At 37.4% G+C, this 21,699-nt stretch overlaps 1 protein-coding gene across 3 annotated transcripts in view; it reads left to right on the top strand.

Moving 5' to 3' along the window:
* EPB41L5 (erythrocyte membrane protein band 4.1 like 5) overlaps positions 1–21,699 on the top strand; it is a 134,268-nt gene that overhangs the window by 18,680 nt on the left and 93,889 nt on the right. For all 3 annotated transcript variants that reach the window (XM_057744457.1, XM_057744454.1, XM_057744456.1), the window contains 5 exons: positions 533–637; positions 16,435–16,477; positions 17,459–17,537; positions 18,461–18,505; positions 18,675–18,727. In XM_057744457.1, coding sequence (XP_057600440.1) covers positions 533–637; positions 16,435–16,477; positions 17,459–17,537; positions 18,461–18,505; positions 18,675–18,727 — 325 coding nt within the window. The remainder of the gene's footprint in view (positions 1–532; positions 638–16,434; positions 16,478–17,458; positions 17,538–18,460; positions 18,506–18,674; positions 18,728–21,699) is intronic.

Raw genomic sequence — 21,699 nt, forward strand, 5'->3', positions numbered from 1 at the left:
TCCTGGAGCAGGGATCGAACCCGTGTCCCCTGCCTTGGCAGGCAGATTCTCAACCACTGCGCCACCTAGGAAGCCCTGTTTGCTTGTTTTTTAAGAGATCTTGTGTAATTAAAACTATCTTCAGTTCAAGCTTGTTGATCTTTTTTTTTTAATTTATTTATTTTATTGGCTGTGTTGGGTATTTTTTGCTGTGCGCGGGCTTTCCTTAGTTGTGAGTGGGGCTACTCTTCGTTGTGGTGCGCTGGCTCATTGCTGTGGCTTCTCTTGTTGCAGAGCACAGGCTCTAGGCGCGTGGGCTTCAGTAGTTGCAGCACGTGGGCTCAATAGTTGTGGCTCACGGGCTGCAAAGCGCAGGCTCAATAGTTGTGGCACACGGGCTTAGTTGCTCCGTGGCATGTGGGCTCTTCCTGGAGCAGGGCTCGAACCCGTGTCCCCTGCATTGGCAGGCGGATTCTTAAGCACTGTGCCACCTAGGAAGCCAAGCTTGTTGATCTCATAAGCCACTTACTGATTTATTTTCTTGCCATTTCAGAAAAAAGCCAAAGGACAAGAGCTGTTTGATCAGATTATGTACCACTTGGATCTTATTGAAAGTGATTATTTTGGACTGAGATTTATGGATTCGGCACAAGTAGCAGTGAGTATCTGTTTTTTCAAGGCTCTAAAATGGGGACAGAAATGTCAGATGATGTGCTAAGTGCTACAAGGCTACATATACTTAATGTGTTCTTTTTTCTTGTGATTTTCTTATTGTCTGAAGCTTTGACCCCTTGCTTCGCAATAACTTGAAGTGCTTATTTAAAAAAAAAATGAGTTCTGACCCTAAGCAGAATTGCTAGTGCGTGATCTTTGCAGATGAGGCTTGGAAATCTGGATTGGTCTTGGGCATACTAGAGTTACCACTGTGTCATCCTAGCGTGCTGGGATGGGAGTTTTCTGGGTTCTTGGGTGAATGACAGAAGTTCCTAGTTTGCAAATTAAGGTGAGTGGACTAGGATATCCTTAAGATCCCTTCCAGATCTGTGATTCTCTATCTGTAAATAGATGTTCTTTGACGTGTGCATTTCAGATGAAAGAACAGCATGTGTGATAGGTAGGAAGTTGGAAGCTTTTCAAAGAATTGAGTACTTTAGTAGGATTTGACTGGAGGGTATTTGAAAGAGTAGTAAAGATTGGAAGGTGGATTACTTGCCGTATCTTCCAAACTGAATAGCAAAGTGTTAATAATAAATTTGCCGCTATTTTCTAATAATTGGGATTAGGGTTTTTCAGTCAGGGAGGTTGTATTTTGCTTTTGAAAGTTTTACATAGGAATATTGTATAGGATTGTTTGGAATGGGCAGAGATTGAAGTCAGAGAGAGTCAGTGCAAACACTTTGGGGAAAAAAGTAATATTAGGGCCCAGAGTAGGGCATTCACAGTAGCAGGGAGAGGGAGGGAACAGAGAGAAGGATGTTAAGATATTAAGCCTTGTTTTCTGAAAGTCTGTGATGGTGTGTGTGTGTGTGTGTGTGTGTGTGTGTGTTTAGTGACACAGTAATTGCAGTATTTAGGACCCATAGGGACAATACATATTACATAATAAGAATTCTTAAGTTCCTTTTGGAGTAGGTTTGTTTTGGGAGGGGGAGTGTTTGGTGTGATTAATAAATTAATGGAAATAACCTCTTTTAGATACTTTACAAAACCCACATCTCTTGGAGATGAACTCCTAGGCTGCTTTTATAGAGCATCTTGGTTAAATATACAGCTGTTAACTGCAGCTGTTTTCTTAATTTCTCCCTACCCCCAATTAAAAAACATTAAGCATGAGCATTTAGCTATTGGGTATTGGTTAGGTAAATTTTGATACATCCTTACAGCAGAATGCCTGCAGCTCATTAAAAATGGTGATTTTTAAGTATACTAATTGACATAAATTATGTAAAAATAAAAAGGGTCACAAGATGGTATAATTGAATTTTTCTGTTTTTAAAAAATCTGGATTTATGTGCATACATAAACATGAAAAAATTTGAAAAGCTGTTTTCCATAGTTTCGGAGTTCTGATCGCTAGATAGATTTTGTATAGGAGGCATTTATTTTTTTCTTTTTAATCTTATTTCTTTTCTGTTAGACAAAATCTGCTAAGGGGAGGGAATGAGTCTTAGTTACTTACCCAGCGTGTAGTAGGCACCCAAGACCATTTATTTATTTATTTTGGGTGCATTGGGTCTTCATTGCTGCACACAGGCTTTCTCTAGTTGTGGTGAGTGGGGGCTACTCTTCGTTGCGGTATGTGGTCTTCTCTTGTTGTGGAGCACAGGCTTGAGTAGTTGTGGTGTGCAGGCTCAGTAGTTGTGGCACACGGGCTTAGTTGCTCTGCGGTATGTGGGATCTTCCCGGACCAGGGATCGAACCCGTGTCCCCTGCAGTGGCAGGTGGATTCTTTTTTTTTTTTTTTTCTTCAAATTTCACAACAGCTTTATTGAACTATAATTCACACACCATAAAATTCACCCATTTTAAGTGTACAACAAACCATAGTTTAGTCTAGTGAAAGAAAGGCTATTATTCTGGGTTAACTAAGGTGAAATAGCATTGTCTTCCATAGCAAAGAAAAGAGAATAACTTGAATGTCCGTCAATAATAGAATACAATAATATGAGGGTGAGTCAAAAATTATCCGCACTCTGGCTATAGCACTTACTTTTATTAACTTTTAGAACAGACAAATACATCATTTTTCGACACAGTTTCCTTGCTTTTCAATACACTTTGTCCATCTGTCAACAAGCTTTCATATTCCCTCATTAAAAAATGTTTTAGGATGAGCTGTGAGCCACAAATGCCCCGCTGTCTTCACTTCTTCCTCAGAAGTGAATCTTCGTCCTTGTAGGGCTGCTTTTAGGACACCAAACAGGTGAAAGTCCAGTGGAGCAAGATCAGGACTATAGGGAGGATGCTTTAACACCTCAAAACGAAATTTTTGCAGCGTGTCGACAGTGTGGGCAGAAGTGTGCAGACGTGCACACCCTCAGACCCCAAAAAGCGAATCACTGCACGCTGCTCTTCTTTCCTGCAAATCACAGGTGGGGCACCCATTTTTGCTCGCACTGCAGTGCAGGTGGATTCTTAGCCACTGCCACCATGGTCTTGAAAGTCCCAAGACCATTTATTGAATTTAATTCTGGTCTGCTATTTAGTTTGATAAAGGCTTGGTTGACTGTTGCGTTTAATATCATTAAACTCTCATCTCTAGAATAATGGAGTTAAAGTCTTACAGTCAGATGAGAAGAAATGATTTGGGGAGTAGACAGTTCACACAGCCTCCTGGTTTTTGAGGGGTTGTGAGGGGAACGAGGTAGAAGTATGCCAGTGTTTGGTTTCAGGTACTTTCCATTTCTTAAAGTGTTTAGGTAATTGTGGGAAAAAACAGACATGCAGCCGTTTGTAAGTTGCATTATTTGTTCTTTGCTAATATCAGCAATTACTGAATTACTAGATCCAATATATTTTCCTCTCATTTGATACACATATAGTGCTCTTCTTCTGGTCATAACAAGTGTCTGGTAAAGCTGGCATTAGAATTTGTAATCCCTACTCTTTTTAGTTTTAGTTTATCCCTCCCAGTGCTCAGAAATCTAGACATTAAGGTTAAATTTATATAGGCTTATGTTTTTTTCAGTTTCTGCTTTTGCTGTCACTAAAATACTCTTTGTGAATTGATCTGGGAGAACAGTAATTGGTAGATGAAAGCTATTAAAGATGAACTTTAGATAGCACTTTAAATATTCTTAAAGTGCTCACTCACTTTATTCCATAACAGTCTTATGACATAAGTAAACATAGAGATGACTGTCAATTATGTAGAGTGTGGCCAGATTTAACCCCAAAGTTAAACAAAACTGATATTTTATAAACAGTTTAATTTGTTGGTGAAGATAATGAACTTGATAGATCATGTGGATTTTTTTGGCCAGGATCATCTATGTAAACTAAGTTAACCCAGTGGTTCCCATAGCTCTTTTTCTGGAACCATTTGAGAGACAGTTGCCGGTATGATGTCCCATTACTGCTGAATTTCCTACAAACAAGCATGTTCTGCTCATAACTCAACACAAGCATCACAACCAGGAAGTTATCATTGTGACATTACTACCGTCTAATTCTCAGACCCCATTAAAGTTATGTCAGTTGTCCCTAGAGTGTCATTTATAACCACAGGCTCACTACCGTCACCCCCTTTCTCCTCCCCACAGCCCCGGCAAAGGCTGATCCTTCTGTTTGTATGTATTTGCGTGTTTTGAGAATTTCATATGAATGGAATCATGTAATATGTGGCCTTTTGAGTCTGGAAATGCACTTGGCATAATGTTTTCAAGGTTCATCCATATTATAGCATGTATCAGTTCTTGATCCTTATAGCTGAGTAATATTCCATGGTATGGATATATGTTTTTATTCATTTACCAATAGACATTTAGGTTTATTCATTTTTGGCTGTTATGAATAATGCAGCTGTGAACATTTGAGAACAAGTTTTTGAGTTGAACATAATTCTTTTGGGTATGTATCTAGGAGTGGAATTACTGGGTCATAAGGTAACTTTATGTATAACTTTTTGAGGAACTACCAAACTGTTTTCCGTAGTGACTGCACCATTCCATGTTCCTGTGTGCAGTGTGTAAGGGTTCCAATTTCTGCATATCCTCACCTACAGAACATTTCCCCTTCTTTTTGATTCTAACCATACTAGTTGGTATGAAGTGATCTCATTGTTTTGCACTTCCCTAATAGAAAAGATGTGAGCATCTTTTCATGTGCATATTGACCATTGGTATATCTTCTTTGGAGAAATGTTTATTCAGATTCTTTACCCACTTTAAAATTGGGTTATTTCCTTTTTATTGTTGCATTGTAAGAGGTAAACGATTGCCAGTTCCATAGTCACAAAGATTTACATGTTTTTCTTCTTCATACATTTGCAGTTAATTTTGGTATATGCTGTCAGGTAGGGGTCAAATGTCATTCTTTTGCATGTGGATATCCAGTGGTTGTAGCACCAGTTGTTGAAAAGATTATTCTTTCTCCCTTGAATGGTCTTGGCACACTTATTGAAAGCCAGTTGAGCGTAGATATATGGGTTTATTTCTGGGTTCTCTGTTCTGTTCCATTCATCTTTATGTCAGTCCTTATGCCAGCACCACATTGTCTTGATTACTGTAACTTTATGTTAAATTTGAAATTGGAAAGTGTTAGTCCTTCAGTTTCATTCTTCTGTTTTAAGATTGTTTTGACTCTTCTGAGTCACTCGTATTTCCATATACATTTTAGGATCAGCTTGCCTGTTTCTGCAAAGAAGGCAGTTGAAGTTTTGACCAGAATTGCATTGAATCTGTATATCCATTTGGGAAGTATTGTCATCTTAATGTTAAGTCTTATACATGAACATGGAATGTATTCCATGTGTTAGGTCTTTATATTTCTTAAAACAATGTTTCATAGTTTGTTTACATGTCTTTTACCTCATTGATTAAACTTACTTGAAAGCGTTTTACTCCTTTGATACTATTGTAATATGTGATTTTCTTAATTTCATTTTTGGATTTTGTTTGGATAGAATTCATTTTTGTGTATGTATTTTGTATCTTACAACCTTGCTGAACTTGTTTATTAGTTTTTATGTTTTTTGTATAAGATCATGTCATCTGCAAAAAGGGATAGTTTTTTACTTCTTCCTTTTTAATCTGAATGCCTTTTATTTCTTTTTCTTTTCTCTTATCTTTTTCTTGCCTAAGTGCCCTGGCTAGGACCTTTAGTAAAATGTTGGATAGAAGTGGTAAGGGTGGACATTCTTATCTCATTTTTGATCTTAAGGGGAAAGTGTTCAGTCATTCACCATCAAGTATGATGTTACCTGTGGGATTTTTATAGGTGCCCTTTATCATTTGGAAGAAGGTCTCTTCTATTCCTATTTTATTGTATGTTTTTATCATGAAAGGGTGTTGGGTTTTGTTCAGTGCTTTTTCTGCCTCTGTTGAGAGGATCATGTCGTATTTTCCTGTATTCTATTAATATGATGTATTACATTGACTTGTTTTGTTGGTATATTGAACCATCCTTGCATTTCTGGGATAAATCTCACTTGGTCATGGTGTGTAATCCTTTATATATGTTGCTTGATTTGATTTTGTTGAGGATTTTGATGTCCATATTCATAAGGGATATTGGTCTATAGTTTCTTGTGTTTTTTTTTTCCCCTTGAGATATCTTTGTCTGGTTTCAGTAAGAGCAGTACTGGCCACAGAATGAATTTGAAAGTCTTCTCTCTTCTATTTTTTAGACACTCTCATGAAGCATTGGTGTTAATTCTTATTTCATCACTTGGTAGAATTCACCAGTGAAGCCATTTGGGGCCTGGGCTTTTCTGGGAAGTGTTTTGATTAGTGACTCAATCTCTTTACTTGCTGTAGGTGTATTCAGATTTTCTGTTTGTTTCTTCAGTTTTTAAACCAGGCCACTGTAGAGAGCCAAAGATGGACTAACTGTATGAGGCGTTGGAATAGTAGGCCTAAATCAGAATTATTCTGGCATACTAGGATATATGGTGGTTACCCTTGTTTTAGTTGACTGCGCAATACTGCCCCATCTTCTATTTTCAAACTAAACTTAATTTAGTATCCTTTTATGTAGTCCATTGATGATCTGAAACCTTGAGTTATGATGATGACATCTTGGATACTTTCCCTAGAAAAAGGCACGTATACATAACATTCTGTGCACATGTGTAAGTAATTCGGGTATTCCTGAAGCCCACCTATGGACTCTTGTTTAGTAATAACTCTTCTTTAGCAAATAAATAATCTGTAGCCTAGGGAAAAACAGATGATGGTATTCATTTGCATGCTTTTTCTTCAAGTCTTTATAATAATAGTGTTTTTGAAAATTTATTATCTTTTATACTGTTGGTGAAACCTTGTTATTAAATCTCGTATGACTACAAAAAACTTTGTGGTAGTTTCATATTTCTTGATAAAGGATTTAGGGAAACTCTGTGATAAAAATAACAGGATGTGTAAAGAGCTATCTCATGACAGCAGAACTGCCAATATCATTGGTTTAAAAATGGGGTTATTTTCTTGTACTATAAAACTTTCCAATGTGGAAGTAATGTATCTTAAGCCAGGCAAGAAGGAATTCTTCTTTTGATACTGAGTGGTTTTAGGTTAGTACAGTAAGAATTTGCAAAATTGTTGGGGAATTATCTATAACAGTTTGCTAGAGATCATGTATGCTTTATTTTGAAGGAGTGATATTCAGTCTTAAAATGAATATGTCTGTGGGAATCAGACAGGAGAACAAAAGGGAAGCAAGATGGCATGTATATCAAAGACATGGGAGTGTTATTTCCAAGAAGTATGGTTTTTTTCTTTTTTTGAATCATGCTACATGCTTGATATGTTTTCTTTTTCCATTTTTAATAGAGTGACAGAAAAAGACAGCATGGTGATAAATTGTAGCTGACGTGCAACAGACTGTTGATTGGTAGAGGAATTGTAGTGAAGTACGAAGCATATCACTTTTCCCTGCAAAAAGGAGGTGGAGAGGCAGATACCACCTAGCTCTAGCCATTTGTTGCCAGATAGCATTGCTGGATCTTCAGGTGTTTCAAGAGAAGCTGGAAATCCAGATTTTTAGAATAAATCTTTCTTTCTTTCTTATTTATTTATGTATTTATTTATTTATTAGCTGCAGCAGGATCTTTCGCCACAGCACGCAGCCTCTTTGTTGTGGTGCGCAGGCTTCTCTGTAGTTGTGGCACACAGGCTCTCAGTAGTTTGTGGTGCGTGGGCTTAGTTGCCTTTTGGCATGTAGTTTCTTAGTTCCCCGACCAGGGATTGAACTGGGGTCCCCTGTATTGCAAGATGCATTCTTAACCACTGGACCACCAGGGAAGTCCTTAAATCTTTTTTAAAAAATAATGTGGTTGATGGAAGAAATCAGAGAAGAGCTAAATAAATGGAGACACACTGTGTGCATGGATTAGAAGACTCAGCAGAGCAGTCGGTTCTTCCCTGATCGATATATAAGTTTAATGCAGTTTGTATCAAAATTCCAGAAAAATCCTTTGTAGATATAGACAAAATTATTTTAAAAGATGTATGGAAAGGCAAAGGACCTAGAATAGCTAAAAAACAATTTTGAAAAAGAAAAATAGTGGGAGGAATTGCTCTACTCAGCTTCAAGATGTATAACTGCTGTAAATAGGACTGTGTGGTATTGGCAGAACCACAGACACATACATCAATGGAACAAAATAGGGAACCCAGAAAAAGCCCTGTGTAAGTATGGCCAACTGATTTTTAATTTTGATTTTTATATTTTGATTTTGATCTTTGAGTTTTCACAAAGATGCCAGAGTAATTCAGTGAAAGAAGGGTAGTCTTAGCAGTTGGATATCAGGAAACAAGTGAACCCTTACCTAAATCTTATACCTGTACAAAAATTAACTCAAAAATAGATAGTGTACATAAACATAAGATGTAAGACTATAAACTTAGAAATACACCGGGGAAAATCTTTGGAGAAGAGTTATTAGATGTGACACCAAAAACATGATCCATTTTATTTTTTTGATCCAGTTTTAAAAAAAATTGATAAAATGAATTTTATCAAAATTAAAACATTTGTGGGAGGGAGGGGATATGGGGATATATGTATAAATACAGCTGATTCACTTTGGTGTACCTCAAAAGCTGGTACAAGAGTATAAAGCAATTATATTCCAATAAAGAGCTCAAAAAAAAAAATTAAAACATTTTGCGCTGGGAAAGACCCTGTTATGAGGATGAAAAGCCAGACTATAGATTGGGAGAAAATATTTGCAAGCCACATACCTGGAAAAGAACTCATATCTAGTGTATATAAAAACTTCTAAACTCAACACATAAAAAACGATCCAGTTAGGAAATGAACCAAAGACATGAAGAGACATTTCACTAGAGAGGATATACAGATGGCAAGTAAACACACAAAAAGACGTTCAACATCACTAGACATCTGGGAAATGCAAAATAAGACCTTGGTGAGATGTTATCACTATACCTCTGTGAGAACAGCTAACATAAAAAATTGCAGCTCCAAATGCTGATGAGGATGTGGAGAAACTGGATCTCTCATACATTTGTTTTGGGAGTATAAAAATTGTACAGGGCTTCCTAGGTGGCGCAGTGGTTGAGAATCCGCCTGCCAATGCAAGGAACACGGGTTCTATCCCTGCTCCAGGAAGATCCCACATGCCACGGAGCAACTAAGCCTGTGCGCCACAACTACTGAGCCTATGCTCTTAGAAAAAAAAAAAAAAAAAAATTGTACAGCCACTATGGAAAATTGTCTGGCAGCTTCTTAAAAAACTGAACCTATACTTACATATGATTCACCAGTCGTGTGTATGGTCGTTTATCCCAGAGAAATGAAAATGTATGTCTTCACAAAAACCTGTGCATGATTGCTCGTGACAAGTTTATTAGTAATAGCAAAAAAGTTGAAAAAAACCAAAGTGTCCTTACAGTAGGTTAATGATTAAACAAACTGTGGCATATTCATACCTTGGCATACTATGCAGCAATAGAAAACAGAAATCTATTGACACACACAACTTGGATGGATTTGAAAGGCATTATGTTGAACAGAAACAGGCACTCTCAAAAGATCACATACCGTATACTTCCATTTATGTAACATTCTCAACAAAGAGAGAGGGATTAAACTAATGGTTGCGGACCTTTAGAGATACTGGAGGTAGGAGTGGGTGTCTATAGAGGAGTAATACGAGAGAGCTCTTGCTGATAATGGAATATTTCTTTATCTTGGTTGTGGCATCAGTTCAGGAATCCAGATGTGTGATAAAATGACATAGAACTATACATGCACACTGTACCAATGTGAGTTTCCTGATTTTAATATTTTATTATAGTTATGTAAGATGTAAGCCCTGGGGAAAGAAGGGGGAGGATGGCAGGACCTCTTGCTGTTATAATTACAGCTTCTTGTGAATATTTCATAAAAATTTTTTAAAAGAATATGAAAAATATGCTGTGGACTGAACAAAACATGTCTTGGCCAAGATTTAATCCTCTGATCTATCTATATGTTTGTGACCTCTGGTTGATGAAGTTTTCCAAACTTCATATTTAGAGCTTAGAATTTTAACTGGCCTAATCAAGTTTTTAAAGAATGAGTTACCTAGATTGTAGATACTTAAGTTCAGAAAAGGGAAACATATGTACCATTTTTCCTAATATGTGGAAAAGAAGGAAGAAGAACACATTAGCAGTAATTATTTTTTGCCATTTTCTTAAATCAATTTGATAGCTTGTATTGGTTTGTTATATATATATACACACACACACATATATATAAATGTATATATATTGATATATTAAACTTCCTTTATTCTCTATGTAAAAATCCTAAATAAAATATCAGTGAACTATGTTCAGCAGCCTATTAAAAGTATAAATAACATATTATGATCAGGTGGAGTTTATTCTCAGAAATGCATGGATGATTCAATATCAGTTGATATAATTCATCATGTGTTGTATTATATATCATGGGATTATTTCCTGCCTTTGCTATAAGAGGATGATACTTTCTTGCTCAGTTGATGCTAGGTTTTGACCATGTGACTTCCTCTTGGCAATAGAATGTGAGTGTGTGTGATGTGTGCCACTTCTGAACAGGCTACCTAACCTTTCATTTATGCTGTTAACTGCTTTATCTTACACTTAAATGAAACTACATTCAGAAAAGATTGACACTCAAATCTCTACCAGAAAAGAAAGATAAGTAATTTGATTAGCTGAAGTTTCTGGCATTTAGTTTAGGGAATACTCAATGCAAATGGAAATGGAGATGTTGAATCCAAAGCTGAGAGCTAGACACCACTTATTGTCTGGTGGAACACTGGGGAAATGTTCTGCAAGTGTACAGCTGGAGGGGCGACAGTGGACTCTCCATGGCAGATCCTAGATCCTAGTTCCCTGAGCCAAGGGAAGAGGCAGGTCTTGTTCTGAGTTAGAATTCGACTCTTTTGGACACTGTAGGCGTGATGTGGTGAGCCGTGTTTGCCTCATCTGAGTTTGAGCAGATAATACTCTGCTCTCGAATTCCTATCATGTGGGTTTGGTGGCCTTTGGAGGCCCTTCATCCTGGCCCCAGAATCCCTTGAATAAACCTCATGGACTTTGGCCTGTACAGAATTGACCTCCCTTCTCCCTGTGTAGGTCTAGCCCAGTTTTGGAAGGTATGTGCATGTCCAGGGTGGTGGTAGGTGTTTTCTGACAGGTGGCCCAGCAGGTGGCACCTGTGAGAACAGACGTAGTGTTTGCTCAGGTGCTCTGCTCTCCTCCTGTATAGATTTTTGATGATTAAAGTAAAACAAACAAACAACTTTACATTAATAGAGAAGCAGTAGAAGCATTCCTATTAGACAGGCAGGTGATAGAGATGCCCCTTATCACCACCATTATTAAATTTCATAACAGAAGTAACAGCAAATGCAGTTATAGGAGTTATAAACATTGGAAAGGAGGAGGTGAAATGATCACTGTTGGCAGCTGATTAGATTAGATTGTTACTAAGAACTTAAACAATAGGATCAGTAAAGCAGTAGGCAGTGAAAAATATACAGAAATAACCGCATGCTAACTATGCGTGAGACTTCCCAGGTGGCACAGTGGTTAAGAATCCGCCTGCCAATGAAGGGGACACGAGTTTGAGCCCTGGTCTGGGAAGATCCTGCATGCCGTGGAGCAACTAAGCCCATGTGCCACAGCTACTGAGCCTGCACTCTATAGAGTCCGTGTGCCACAACTGCTGAGCCCACTCGCTGCAACTACTGAAGCCTGTGTGCCTAGAGCCCGTGCCCCGCAACAAGGGAAGCCACTACAATGAGAAGCCCATGCACCACAACAAAGACCCAACGCAGCCAAAAAAAAAAACATAATAGTACATATGCATGTATTCTATATCGTGACAAACACAGGCACATATATTTGCTAAACAAGGAGGAACTGCTTTTTGTTTATAGTGTATTTCCAAAATAGATTATGTGCTCTATTTCCAGAGAGTAAATGTAAAACCTACCTAACTTATCTACATTTCCGTTATAAGTTTGACTTTTAAGAATCCTAAGAAGGCATACTGATAATACTCAGATAGTTACAGTGGAAAATATATTTTAATGGCTCATCTAAGTCTTCATTTGGAATGTCTTATAACACAGACGTTTAACGCCAAATAAAATCACCCATGTAGAATTTATAATGGAATCTAGAGTAAATTGAAGTGTTTTGAGTTAGATTGATCATCTGTTTTCATGGCATTGATTTTTAACATTTGTTAATTGTTTAAAGTGTTAAAATTTGCTTTAAAATAATCCTTTCATGAAGAGCATGAGCCTCTACTCCTCACAGGAGAAATATTTTTTGCAGAGGCAGTTGTTTGGAAAGATGGTTAACATTTCTCTGCTGTAAGCTTTTTGCTCTTTGAGCAGAAGTAATGGTGCATTTCTTTAGTAGAGACATGTAGGTGTTAGAAGTCAGGAATCATTCATTTGGAGAGCTGTTTACAGACTGGCTATAGGGCCTGGGATAAGGGTGTGTGTATGTTAGTATTTTGGAAGCTCCCTAGGTGATTCTTTGTTTGGTTTAGTCATGGATGTTATGTTTGTGATTATATATTATTTATATTTTAAGACACACAAGTAAATAATTGTTCTTTCATACCCAGCTCAACAGGATGGAAAGAAATGTAGCTTCCCATATCCTTTGAATTCTAACTTTATCAACCAAACTTTAGGAAATTATAAGGGAGTTTGTTTCTATTTTAATGTACACGAGGAAAGAGAGCTATATTAGTTTCACACTGTGTATCCAAGAGTCTGTATCTGCATGCTCTCACCTTTATCTTCTGCTGTAGTTTAAACTCAGCTCTTAAAGACCCTGATTCAAGGAAAATACTATCAGTGCCTGTCTCTGAGCTCTGAATTTTCCAGTCCCTGGGCTTGGAATGTGGAGGAGATGAAAGAAAACAGACTTGAGAATATGCAAACATGAACTCAGGCCTTCACCAGGAACTCCCCCAGCTCCTGAATTTCACTCTAAAATGTGCTTCATGCTTTCTCTGAGTTTTGGGTTGTCTTAAGGAAGTGCAGAGTACAGAAGCTATTACATGCAAATAGAAAAGAGACTAAAATGCTTACTTGGAAGAAAACTCTGATCCGTTGTCTCAACAAGATGATTCTATGTTTAATGTGCTTCTTAGAATATTAGGGCACCAATTAGAGATTCAAGGTCTGCTTATGAGAATGGCCCTAAATGTTCTTAAACTGGAAGAAATTTGTTATAACTGTCTAAGACTTTATGTTGTTGTTGAAATAGTTTTGGTCTATCTTACATTATGATTTCCTTTGCAATATCCCTCAAATTTATTCTGTCAGAATTTATATTTAGCCTGTTGATTTTTAGTACATTGTTAATTTCTTTACTCTTTACCAACACACACAATTTTTTTTTTCTTTTTTCTTTGTTTGAAGAAACTCTGGAAGGAATCAGAAACCAGTAATATCTTGGTGGGTGGGGAGTGGTGCATATGGTAATAGAAATTGGTATTGTAGGGGTTGGAGGGACTGTTGACCATATGCTTTTTAATATTACCAAAAAATTAAGCCATATGAGTATATTACTCATATAAAATATTAAAATGGGGGGGTCCATGATTATTGTTTTAAGTAAGAATATGCTTGTTGTAGAGTAAGTTGAAAATATAGGAAAACACAAAGAAAAATTAACACCAGCAATCTCAACCACCTAGATGTAACATCTCTTACTGTTTTGTATAGATTGCCTCAGTCTAAAAGAAAAAGCATATTTATATATACAGTGGACCCATGACCATTGTGGGGGTTAGGGGTGCAGTTGAAAATCAGCGTATAACTTATAGTCGGCCTGCTGTATTTGAGGTTCTGCATCTGTGAATTCAACCAAGGATTGTGTGATGCTGTAGTCCGTGTTTAGTGAAAAAAATACACGTATGAGTGGACCTGCGAATTTCAGCCCCTGGTTGTTCAAGGATCAACTGTACAAATTTGTACGTCTTGACAAAACAATTATAGAATGTTGTAATTTGCCTGTAACAATTTTAACAATATATTATAAATAATTTTCTAGATTCTTAACTGTTTTTGCTTTCATTCCTTTTTTTAAAATTAATTTATTTATTGGCTGCGTTGGGTCTTTGTTGCTGTGCACAGGCTTTCTCTAGTTGCAGCGAGTGGGGGCTAATGAAGAGTTGCGTTGAGTGGGGGCTACTCTTCGTTGTGGTGTGCAAACTTTTCACTTGATCTTAGCCAAAAGGCCAAGAAGCGATTGTGCAAACTTTTAATTGCAGTGGCTTCTCTTGTTGCAGAGCATGGGCTCTAGGCACAGGCTTCAGTAGTTGTGGCACGTGGGCTCAATAGTTGTGGCTCGTGGGCTCTAGAGTGTAGGCTCAGAAGTTGTGGCGCACGGGCCTAGTTGCTCTGTGGCATGTGGGATCTTCAGATCAGGGCTGGAACCCATGTTCCCCGCATTGGCAGGCAGATTCTTAACCACTGCACCACCAGAGAAGTCCCTCATTCTTTTTTTTGTCATTGCACAGTTCTATCATGTTGAAATACTTAATTTAACCAGTTCACTATTGCTGGATATACAGATTGTCTTACTTTTCTCTAATATAATTCCTTGTGGGTTAAATCATCCATTATGATTTGTAGATGCAGAATTGCTGAGTCAAAGACATATAGTTATTTTTAAGGCACAGTCAGGTTGCCTCCTGGAAGGTGTGTGCTCTTCGTGCTCATTATGGTGAGTGAGAGTCTCCCTTACTGTGGCTGCGTGAGATGCTCGGGTGACCAGCGTTCACTTACAAATTCATTGCAGTATAATACATGAAGTCTGAAGACAGGGCAACTCCCAGATCCATGGTTGTGGGGAGAAAACAATCTAGGGCATATAAGCAAAATTTATCTCATACCCAGTATGTGATTGGCATTGGGCTGTAGCAGGTATTTTGCACAATTAAGTCTGGGGTTTTTGAATAGTAGATTCCTGGGCTTGGCCATGATGTGTGAATGTTTCACTGTCCTAGTTGAACTCTTTTCAGCTGATAGATTGAATTGTGTTCTGTCTAGTGTCTGACCAAGCATTATATTAAGGAAAGGATATGTAAAACTGAACATTTGCTAGGTTAAAATATGTTTAAAAGTGGATGTCCAACTGAATTTATGAAAAGATGAGAGATTACTAAGTAGCCTGCACACTTGGAATCCAGAGGAGATATTGCACTGTATTTAATGGCCTTTTGAAATGTTTACTGACCATCTTGTGTCGACGTGCTGAGGTACTTGGCTGGCACAGTGGTAGTTCTGTGGATTTCACTTTTGGATCTTGGCAGAGAATGGGGAGAAGAGGCTAGGCAAATAATTGGCAAGAAAAGCAAATGGTTACAAGTCTGTTAACAATGCAGCCTTGTTTACCCATGCTTTGCTTGTCTGGATTTCTGAGACTGGATTCCTTAGCTCTGTGAACAAGAGCACTGCTTTGGTTTAGGGTGCTTGGAATTGTAAGCATGCTGAAGAGAACACAGTCACGTATATATTAGTGGGATGAGTGTATCCTGTCCCTGTTAAGACTGGGTGTAAAGGGATTAATAGTGAGAAGTGAGCTGGGAGTGGTTTATCAGAGCAAGTCTCTGAAATCAGTTCTTAGGTCTGTTTGTGTTTTGGGCATTTCAGAGTGAAGAGGTTACAGAAATCAAAAAAGGCTGTTACTCTTGAAACCAGAAGTGTGCTAATCACAGTGTTATCGTTTTTTATTTGTAAAGCAAAGGAGTAAGGACTGCTTATTTAATAGATAGGGCCTTGGTTATAAGAAAGATCTAATTTTATGGTGTAAGCTCTTTCAAAGATTGCTACATTGAGTAGTATCTATTTTGTAAAATATAAGTGACATTATTATTTCACCTAACTCGAGGTTATGATCTGTTAATAAATCTTACATTTTTATTACAAGAGTGAACCAAGCACTAGAATATGAAGATACTTCTAATTTTACCAGTTTTGAAAGTCATCTTTTAGAATATCATCCTTGTTACTAAGAGAGCAGAGGAGATGGCTTAAAAAGTCACATCTGGTTATAGGTCTTTCTTTTGTTCATATGCGTCATAAGCCTGCTGTGAATTCAGTGCAGATTAACACTCCCCTGCTCTCCAGTTGTCAGTCTCACTTTTGGTTTTCTCTTGTGAAATATTTCCTTATCGTTATCAGCAAAAGCATGACGAAAATAAACTTTTACTAATTAAAATGTTAAGTTCTCATCTGCTTAACAGCCTACTTGTTTTTGTTTTCAGCATTGGTTGGATGGCACAAAAAGCATCAAAAAACAAGTAAAAAGTAAGTGTTTTGAAAAAACTGTGAAAAAAATTGGAAATCGAATTATATGTAATCATATATTAGAAACTGATTTCTCGTAGTAGGGACATAAGAAGTCATGTTTCCTATGAGTTTCTTAGCATTTCCACTTTCTAAAAATAACTTCAATATGATATATGGGCCCACCCCCTAAATTATATAGGGTTGATGGTGATCTAGATTCAAGTACCTTCTAGTTTGTTTCCAGGAGAAAGGCTTGCAGTTTGGAAATGAGATTGAGTACCCATAAGATGCTTAACTTTTATTTAGTAATTGCTTACATTGGAATTTTTCTGTTTGATATCTCCCCTGCTCTAGAAAATATTTTGAGACTTTAAGGCTGTGACTTTTTTTTTTTTTTTTTTTAAGAATAATGAAAAGTCATTCCCATTAAATGTCAGTGTTATTCCTAGCAATAGTCAAGGGAAAATACCAGTGTCCGATCCATAATCCGTCATGTTTTCTGTAGTAACAGAGACTTTGGGGGCACCTCAACTCTTTTTACAAAATGGTGGGACCTCGGAGAGCATAGAGGTTAGTGAAGTAGGTGAAGTGAATTGGAAAGATGGGGGTGGATTTGCCACTTGCATTAATAATAGGCATCCCTCCTTGCTCTCGAGAAATAGAGCTCGGCAGGTTTTTGGGAGTTAGAGTGCATAGTGAAGACTTTTTCACTTGATATATCTGGCCCTGAGCTGTTATTATTAATATGGAGCTATCTGTTTTGGGGAAGACAGATGATGTGCTAGCGCTCCAGGAAGGTTGGTACATTTAAAGGTTTATTGATTGTGTTACGCTTCATCAAGCCTACAGTGGAATCTGAATTATTGCCACAATAATCTGTTATCTTCTGTCCACCTCAGTATATTTTTGACAAATTTACTGGCTGAAAATTCTTACTATTTAAATAGCTATATTGAAAAAATTACCCCCCCCCCCCCCGTTTTTTTCTTTTAATGGCAGTTGGTTCACCCTATTGTCTGCATCTTCGAGTTAAGTTTTATTCCTCAGAACCAAATAATCTTCGTGAAGAGCTAACCCGGTAAGACCGCTGTCTAGAGCTGTGTACAAGAGTAAAGTTTGGGTCAGGCTAGCTAAAGTTGTTGGGAGATTGCCTTTACAGTTCCTTCCAGTTTACAGACAGTTAGTGGAATGGATACTTTGCCCCTGATAACAAGATATCAGACAAGAGAATTTCATTTTGAGACAGTGTTTTTTTAAGTGTGAGATGTTTTCCTTTGTTTGCCAGTTTTCAAAGTAGAGAGTTGGTTCTCTAGCATCCTGCAAAGGTAACTAATGAGTTCTGTTTTTAAATATCATTATTAACTCATGAATTTTAAACAGGACTGATGTATTTCAATATATTACCATATTGTGTTTATTGATATTCAGAATGACCTATCTTTGGCCACTGAGAGTTATTTCAAGTTGGCTCCTGACTTTCTTTGTTGAAATGCCACTGGTTAATGAAAAATGTTGAATCCTGATTTCACTTGAATAGTTTTAAATAACTTTAAGTTACACTTATTTTGTCTTTCCTTCTAAGTGGTTATTCATTGAAGTCTGTATTGCATATCTATGACTCATGCTCACATACTGTTTTTATTAAGTGAGAAATTGAGTTGCTGGGTCCCTTTAGAAGGGTTTCCTCTTGAACACTCTGCTAATGGATAAGTTTATAGCTGTTATCCATATGTACGTTGCTGTATTCCTTTACGTATGAGGTTGTCAGAGTAAAGCTGAATCAGACCACAGAGCTCATTTAAACCTTTGCTTGTGGGGGGCTATCCTGTGCTCTGGTCCATCCTCCTGATGCCGAGTGCCCCTTGTTTCATACTCTTTTTTTCTTTTACAGACTTTATTGTGGGTAAAGTTTTGTAATTAAGAATATTCTCAAATTAGAAGGGCAGGATTATTTTTCAGAGTAGATTGTTCTGTTTAAATTTGTGCCTTTATTTTTCTTAGGTATTTATTTGTTCTTCAGTTAAAACAAGATATTCTCAGTGGAAAGTGAGTATTAGTTTAAAGGTAAACCACATTTTCCTGAGTAGTTGAAAAGTAAGTTCACAGTTAATTATGAAAAAGAAATGGTCAAACAAAAAGTATGTTTTATCTCCATTTATCATAAAGCGAAGGTCGTGACATTGGCTTGTCTAACACATTTGTGTTTTGGTCTCAGATTAGAGTGTCCCTTTGACACAGCGGTTCAGTTGGCAGCTTATAACTTGCAAGGTAAGCAGTTTTTATGTTGGCTGTTAAGAGTGAAACATAATTCTTCTTTGTGTGTGTTTAAGGAGTTTCAAGAGGTTCAAAGTGATGTGCAAGAAAAGAAACACCACAGTTTGTGTAAACTTGTATCAAAACCCAGATCTGCCTTTCCCTCCTTTTAGAACATTGCCTTCTTTTCCTTCCTTTTCACTTTATTTGCTCCCTTCCCATCTATTAGTGTTTTCAAACAGAAATTGCAGTCTACTTAATAATTCAATAAATGTTATAGTTGGACCTTCAGCTAATTGTTTTCCTTTAAAAAGAATGCAGGGATACATGAGTAAATTGTTGCTATAACTACCTGGTTTGCTTTCTTTAGTCTTATTCTTAAAAATAAATCCATGAAAGAAATATTTAGCATGTATTTAAAATTTCCTGATGGTTATTTTAAGAAAAATTTTAAAGTGTTTTCCAGTCAGTGAGATTAATGAAAAACTTGCCCTTTTGTACCTTATACTGATCAAATATTTGTTGAACTTAGGTGTTTTCTTCTGAAAAATTGACATTTTAGGAAAATAACAATTTCAGTCCTTGTTCACAAGATGGGAAGAAATATTCTGAGTGGAGTATCTGTATATACTAGAATAAAAATAATATTTAATGATTATTAAGACATTAATAATAATATGCTTTTTTGGATAATTCCCTGTTATCCCCAATCTCTCTAAGGTCAGTAGTGTTTATTTTCCATTGTATGGATAATAAGACTAAATTTTCATGTTTTATGGTAAACCTAATATTCTGCTTTTGTGCTTCTCTTATTTTAGAAAGCATATTTTTCTGTTGATAGAGGGATTGGTGACTGAAGGAAATTTCTGTACTTCAAAAATTTGCCACCAGTGTAAATTGTAGTCTGTTGACAAACTAAAACTTGTTTTCTCGTCTGCTAAGATGTTAAATAAATACTAATTTGGAAGTGCTGTGTGTCTAGCACTGTAATGATCACAGTGTATAACTGCATGCATCTTTTCTTGAAAGCACATTTTTTAATGTTTTATTAATTGCTGTATGAGATTATATTAATTCTAAAACTCTCAGATCTACAGAAAAGCTGTCATCTGCAATATTTGTGTTCCAGAACTTAGGGCTTTGTGTATTCTGTGTCTCATTTTGTAAGTTTCATGACAGCCAAAGTATATACTTCTTGAAAATATGATTTTTATACATTTTTGTGTGTTTAACAAAACACTGATTTAAAGTAATGCTCACTGAATACTTATTGTCTGATTCATGCATGTGGCTCTGTTATCTCTTAACCCTACTTATCGTATTTTTTCCCTGAATAAAATCTCTTTCCTACTTTCTCTTTCATCCATGGTTTTTTGCTTGTCTTTTTGACAGGAAAGTAGGATTTATTGGTGGGCACGAGTAAGGCAGGGACAGCGCCAAGGCTCTCATGAGTGCAGGGCCTGCCACTGTCCCGGGGCCACAAGTAGGGACATATTTGATCCCACAGCCATCCAGGATGGGCTGCTTTTCTGCTGCCATGTTTTCAAATTCATCTGCATTAAACTTAGTAAATCCCCACTTCTTGGAGGTGTTGATCTTCTGGCAGCCAGGGAACTTGAACCTGGCCCTGTGGAGGTTGCTCCACATGCTCCTTATTCTGCAGCTTGGTGCAGATGGACGTTATGACTTGGCCAATGTGGACCCTGGCCACTGTGCCCTGGGGTTTTCCAAAGGCACCATGCATACCTCTCTGGAGCCCATCTGTTCCAGCACAGGACAGCATCTTGTTGATGCAGATGATAGCGGAAGGGTAGAGCCCTCCTCAGATGTGAATACCATCTTTGCCCCAGCTTTTCACTGTGTCCTTCTTGGCACAAATATGGGCAGCTTCCAGGGCTTTGGAGCAGAGCTACTCATACTCACCTGACACCCTGTGGCCACAAAGTGGGCGTGGCACCATTATTTTTATGATTCCTCCAAACTTCAGACTGTCTTATGCATCTGATTGTCCCGTTCTAATAGTTTACCAAATCCTACTAATTAAGGTCCTTAAGAGTAAATGAGCTGAAGTATTACCCCCGTCTTCATGAAATGAGCTCTTTGCTTCTCATTTATGATTTTCTGTTTTATCAGAGTAATCTTTATCACTTTTCTCACACTCTGAACTTCAGTTTTTCTGTACCATTTTAATATATATCCCGAACAACATTATGTAGCAGATTTGGTTTGGGGCTTCTTAAAGAACTTGTGTTCCATACAGAAGAACAATTTCTTCAGCAGTGAAATGGGCGTGAGACTATTTTCCAAGGTTGTTGTGAAGTTAAATGACAGTGTGTCTGTAATATGTCTAATGTGTAGAGTAGATGCTCAGTAAACAAGTTATTACCATTTTTATGATTATCTCAAAGTAATTCTCATGTGCCTTTTCTTTCCACCACCAAATTTTTTATCAAAATGGAAATATTTTAATATGAGTAAAATATTTTTTAAAGGAAAAATTTCTAAAGAATACAAAATTAGAATCGTAGGACTTCCTTGGTGGCACAGTGGTTAAGAATCCACCTGCTAATGCAGGGGACACAGCCCTGTTCAAGCCCTGGTCTGGGAAGATCCCACATGCTGTGGAGCACCTAAGCCCATGTGCCACAACTACTGAGCCTGAGTGCCACAACTACTGAAACCCACATACCTAGAGCCTGTGCTCCCCAATAAGAAAAGCCACTGCAATGAGAAGCCCACGTGCTGCAACGAAGAGTAGCCCCTGCTCGCCGCAACTAGAGGAAGCTCATGCTCAGCAACAAAGACCCAACACAGCCAATAAAAAATAAATTTCAAAAAAAAATTAAAAAGAAAAATCGTTTTCCCTCCTTCCGCAAAGCCAGTTCAGAGATAACCACAGATGGGTGCATAAATGTGCATTGTCCAGTTCTTTTCCTACTGCCTTCCTTCACAGAATATTTTTAGTAACTTTTCTTAGTTATTTCCAT

The sequence above is a fragment of the Hippopotamus amphibius genome, chromosome 8, assembly GCF_030028045.1.
Source record: "Hippopotamus amphibius kiboko isolate mHipAmp2 chromosome 8, mHipAmp2.hap2, whole genome shotgun sequence".
NCBI lineage: Eukaryota > Metazoa > Chordata > Mammalia > Artiodactyla > Hippopotamidae > Hippopotamus > Hippopotamus amphibius.